Source organism: Macrobrachium rosenbergii, chromosome 4, assembly GCF_040412425.1.
Source record: "Macrobrachium rosenbergii isolate ZJJX-2024 chromosome 4, ASM4041242v1, whole genome shotgun sequence".
Taxonomy (NCBI): Eukaryota; Metazoa; Arthropoda; class Malacostraca; order Decapoda; family Palaemonidae; genus Macrobrachium; species Macrobrachium rosenbergii.
In genome coordinates this window covers 74917350-74923213 of record NC_089744.1, presented here as the reverse complement: position 1 = coordinate 74923213, position 5864 = coordinate 74917350, and the positions used below count along the sequence as shown (strand labels likewise).

Below are 5864 nucleotides of genomic sequence, written 5' to 3'. Positions count from 1 at the left end.
ACATGCATGCAAAACGTAAATACATACATAGACTGGCGTATGTAAATGCATGTGCTTAGTTTATGTAAATGTAATAGATTTAAACCAATAGACATATATATATTAATATTTCTGATTTGTTTCCGTACCATTCAAGAAATCTTGAAGTTTTACCTTCTCTTGAAAATGTACGAAAATTGAAATTTATGTAATTTAAAAGAAAGTTAACTTTCATTCTCTTTAAATTCTCCTCTGTATGACTGTGGAATTTTTTTATCATTATGTAAACCAAGCACTTGTTTGTACACACATTCGTATGCTCATGCATATATATATATATATATATATATATATATATATATATATATATATATATATATATATATATATATATATATATATATATATATATATATATATATATATATATATATATATATATACCTATATATATATATATATATATATATATATATATATATATATATATATATATATATATATATATATATATATATATATATATATATATATATATATATATATATATATATTATATATATATACATATATACATAAATATATATATATATATATATATATATATATATATATATATATATATATATATATATATATATATTATATATATACACATATAGTGTGACTGTGTTGCACATGTATGTATTTATAAGTTAAATGTAAACAACCACACATCTATCTAGGTTAGGTTATGTAAGAAATAACAACGTTTACTGTATCAGGAATAATTTCTTTGGTTTTCGTGACGCATCTTACACACAAAAAAAATAATTGCGAAAATAAACGAACTAAAACAAATAAAAAAACACACTTTTTTTTCCAGGAATATCTTTACCACCGTAGTTTTTAACGCAAACACTTTTTTTTTTCCTCCACGACTTTTTTTTTCTTTTTTATTTTTTTCTATTCTTAAGTTTTTGCCGTCGTTACACTACTGAACTTTTCTTGTAAAACGTCTATTGACTGCTGAGTTTTTACCGGGGTCGGGGGCATTGTAGTTTTACTACTTTCGTTATTCTTCGGACACGCTTTCTGCGCCTTCTTCTGGTCGATCAGTTTGGGCGAGGGAGAGTTTGTGGCTTCTGGAAGATTTTTCAGGAGATCCATGACGTCCAGGAATGCTGGAACAAGCGGAGACGTGGAAAACTCTTCCGTCTGTTCGACTCTCAGGCCTGGAACGAGGATAGAAGGTAAAATAGGTTTTATTTTAGGCAGCAGACAGATAAATATTAAAGGCAGAGTTTATTTGCTGTAACGTGGTTCTTTATCTGACACTAAGTAATTTTTTTTTATATTGAAAAGTAGATTTTAGTTAATTTTGTTTCTCAGTCAACTGGGAGTATAAAAAAAATGGCTTTGGCAAGAAGTTCAAGCGAAGGTGCAATGCGCTGCTACCCTAATACTATTCTCCTTGCATTTCAATACATTTTTATTTATTTGTTAAATTATTGATTTTTTCTTTTTAATAAATGAGTGAAGATCTCTTCTTTCTGTATTTCCCTTTATCTCCTCTTACTACTAATGAACACCGTAATATTCTTTGGAACCTTGAATTTCAAGTCAATGGCCCCTCTGGTGGGCTTGTTCCATATGAGCAGGTTTCATCTTATGAATAATAATAATAATAATAATAATAATAATAATAATAATAATAATAATAATAATAATAATAATAATAATAATAATAATAAAGACTGTACTCTTAACTGCTGCAAAAGTCGTTTGTTCTTGTTGAAATATTTCGTCTTTTGACTCATTTTTATTTTATGCTTGTTCATTTTGCCTTTGCCTGATTTTTTGTTGTTGTTGAATGAGCTGTTATTTTACGATGAAAAATTGCTAGTATGTACAATCCATGCAAATCTCTTAGAATGCAACATTTATAACTACTACCTACCGCTGATGAAAACAGAATTTTACACGTGAATATGGAAAGTCGAAAGCGTCAAAAAAATTCTTTTTACTCATTATGAAGCGAGTGAATACGTAATTACTTTCAAAATACAAATACCGAAAATATGAATTTTCATTTGTGTATAAATTCTATACATAATTAGTCGGATAGAGATATTCAGGAGGAAAAGTTGTCTTCCTCAGTCAAATATGCTTCTCAAAGGTTTCAAATGTGGAAAAATAACAAAGAGGACTTCCAGGAAACAGCAAGTCAATCATTTAAAAAATACCAAATACAGAGGAGAGAATTATTAGGGGTGCGTTAATGTAAAATTATAGGAATAAGAGAAACACAACCCAGAATTCTCAAGAGAGGAACAAATCGCGGTGAATTAATGCTTAAATAAAAAAAAAAGGGATTCTAGATATATAAGAGTCAGTTTTAAAAGTCGAAAATACAACACCCAAGAGTTGATTTGGAATGAACTGAATTTATGTATACAGGGAACAACTAAACCATATGGTAATTGCAGGTTATGGTACTAGACAACTGGAGTCTACGATGATCGTGTTAAAAAAAAAAAAAAAAATTGAAACATAAAAAAAAAATATCATTAATAAGGGAAGTAGGAGAAAAAAACTACTGTTAAGTTACAGAGGGATTACAGGAGTGCTGTGGCACGACAAACCTCATAATGTAACCTCATAATGTTATTCACCGTGCAGCTAAAATCTTGAAAAAATGAAGGAAATTACAAAACAAACATCTTCACCTGACAGAGCCGACGAGAGCGAGCCAGCTGATGACCCTTCCCCTTCGTAAGCATACGCACGCAGGTCATCTTTGGCCGCTATAGGGTCGTCAAGCAGTGTCGATCTCCCTTCCAAAAGGTGCGCTGCTTTCGCTAAAGACTCTTTGTTCAGCGGCTGACTGACCAGGTTTGGGTTCGAACCCTTTTCTGAAAAGAAATAATAGAAGGAAGGTAAAGATAACAAATTTTAGACCCATGGCTGAGCGAAAAATCTTACGCCATAATCCTATTTTTTATAAATTTTTTAAGAGCTTCTGAGCTATCGATCGTCAGTGAATTTGTAAAGCAGGTGACTTAATTTTTAACACTCTCTCTCTCTCTCTCTCTCTCTCTCTCTCTCTCTCTCTCTCTCTCTCTCTCTCTCTCTCTCTCTCTCTCTCTCTCTCTGTAATTATTTCTAGAATTCCCCTATACATCCATCTAGAAATAATAATCATAACTAATAATCGTATTTACCATTCTAAGTCCATATCTAGATATCAGTTTATATACAATCGACCTAATTTCTACAAAAAACATTCTGCGTCCCACAATGACCCTCTATGCCCATATCTTGATATCAGTTTTAACACAATTAACCTAAATTCTACAGAAACAGTCAAAAAGACATAATGACCCTGAAATCTAATATTGTTTCTCCCACCTCCATTGTTTATAAGTATTAATCATATATTTTTTTATGTCCATAAATTGATATCATTTTTAATACAATTGACCTAAATTGTACAGAAACAGTCTACAAGACATAATGACCTTGAAATCTAATACTGTTCCTCTTACCTTCATTGTTTATAAATAATAATCATATTTTCTTTTTTATGTCCATATCTTAATATCATTTTTAACACAATTGACCTAAATTCTACAGAAATAATCTACAAGACTTAATGACCTTGAAATCTAAAACTGTTTCTCTTACATTCATTGTTTGTAAACAACAATCATATTTCCTTTATTATGTCCATATCTTGATATCATTTTTAATACAATTGACCTAAATTATACAGAAACAATCTACAAGACTTAATGACCTAATTCTAATACTGTTTCTCTTACCTTCATTGTTTGTAAACAATAATCATATTTCCTTTTTTATGCCCACATCTTGATATCATCTTTAATACAACTGACCTTATTCTACAGAAACAATCTACAAGACATAATGACCTAACTCTAATACTGTTTCTCTTACCTTCATTGTTTATAAATAATAATCCTATTTTCCTTTTTATGTCCATATCTTGATATGATTTTTAACACAATTGACCTAAATTCTACAGAAGCGATCTACAAGACATAATGACCCCGAAATTTTTACCTTCATTGTTTATAAATAATAATCATATTTTCTTTTTTATGTCCATATCTTGATATTTTTAATACAATTGACCTAAATTCTACAGAAACAATCTACAAGACATAATGACCCCGAAATCTCATATTGTTTCTCTTACCTACATTGTTTATAAATATTTTTCCCCTTCTATATCCATGTCTTGATATAAATGTTAATACACCTTGCCTGAATTCTACACAAACAATCGACAAGACATAATGTACCTGATTTCTCCTTATGTCTCCTTACCTTCACTTGGCGCATTTTTTTGGATTCCAGACGGCTGAAGATGGAGACTTTCGAGAATCACTTCCTGGGACTTGTCTTTCTCCAAGCACGAATAACCTCCTCCTCCTCCTCCTCCTCCTCCTCCTCCTTCCTCAGTGCCCCCTTTGACCTCAATAATCGTGGCATCTTCCTGCCCGATAATGCCCTCGTCTCCAGTGGCAGATACCTCGCCTTCTGGAGCCAGCTTCTTCGTCATCCAGTGACGCCGTAGGCGGAAGGAAATGAAGACACCAACAAAGACTGAAGGAAGAAGGAGATGAATAGATAAAAAAAGTAAATAAACACGAAAGAAAAGTATATCTTAGTTTAACCAGACCACTGAGCTGATTAACAGCTCTCCAAGGGCTGGCTCGAAGGATTAGATTTATTTTACGTGGCTAAGAACCAACTGGTTACCTAGCAACGGGACCTACAGCTTATTGTGGAATCCGAACCACATTATGACGAAAATTAATTTCTATCACTAGAAATAAATTCCTCCAATTCTTCATCGGCCGGTAGAAGAGTAGAACGAAATACGAAGGAATAGAGTATTTATTTTCTTATCTGTATTTTCTGTTTATATATGAAATGTGATGTCACTTTACAAGCGTAAAAATACAGATTTTATTTATTTGTTTTTTATCAGTGGTTTCCATTGTACGTGAAAAATCACATGACAAAACATATCTTTCCACCATTACTTGCTGTGCAGGTGAAAAGTCTCGTAATATTATATAATATTTTTGTTATTACCTGTACTGTAAATAAAATAAATGTGTATACGTAATAATGTGAAATGTGAGTTATTTTCAAAGAGTAATTTTGTATGCATATAGACATTCATGTAACAATATAACTATTATTCAATCTAATTTTTGTGCATGTGAAAAAAGTAAATAAATACGCAGTTGCTGAAAAAAATTTGCTGTATGTATGAAAAAGAGAAAAAATACGTTGCAAAAAAAAATAAATAAATAACCAACTTTCTTCCGCACCATTTCCTCTGTATAAAAAGTCACTTTTATAACAATACAGATATTTCTTAATCTCTAATTGCTGTCTATGTTAAAAAAAAATAAAAATAATATATATATATACATATATTTATATATAAATTATATGTATACATATGTATATATATATATATAAATTATATATATATATATATATATATATATATATATATATATATATATATATATATATATATATATATATATATATATATATATATATATATATATATATATATATATATATATAACGAGAAAATTTTTTCATCAAGACTTATTGTGTATATAAAAAGTAAAGAAAAGCGTAACAATAATAAAAAAAATTTTGCCTCAACTATTTCCTCTGCATAAAAACCCACTTATATAAAAACGCAAATCCGAGGAAATGAAAAACAATAAAGAATTCCTTTTCATCAAAATCTGCTGCTGATAATAATAGGAAAAAATTCTATTCTAAAAAAAAACTTTCCCCATCACTGCGTTCTGTGCAAAAAAAAAAAAAAAAACTCATTCTTATAA

General features: G+C 29.7%; 1 protein-coding gene across 1 annotated transcript in view; it reads right to left on the bottom strand.

Moving 5' to 3' along the window:
- Nucleotides 1–640: 640 nt before the first annotated feature.
- Nucleotides 641–5864, bottom strand: part of LOC136835808 (putative neural-cadherin 2) — a 126287-nt gene continuing 121063 nt past the window's right edge. Inside the window, 3 exon segments of the mRNA XM_067099664.1 lie at nucleotides 641–1193; nucleotides 2688–2873; nucleotides 4312–4590. Of these exon segments, the coding sequence (XP_066955765.1) occupies nucleotides 931–1193; nucleotides 2688–2873; nucleotides 4312–4590 (728 nt within the window). The 3' untranslated portion in view covers nucleotides 641–930.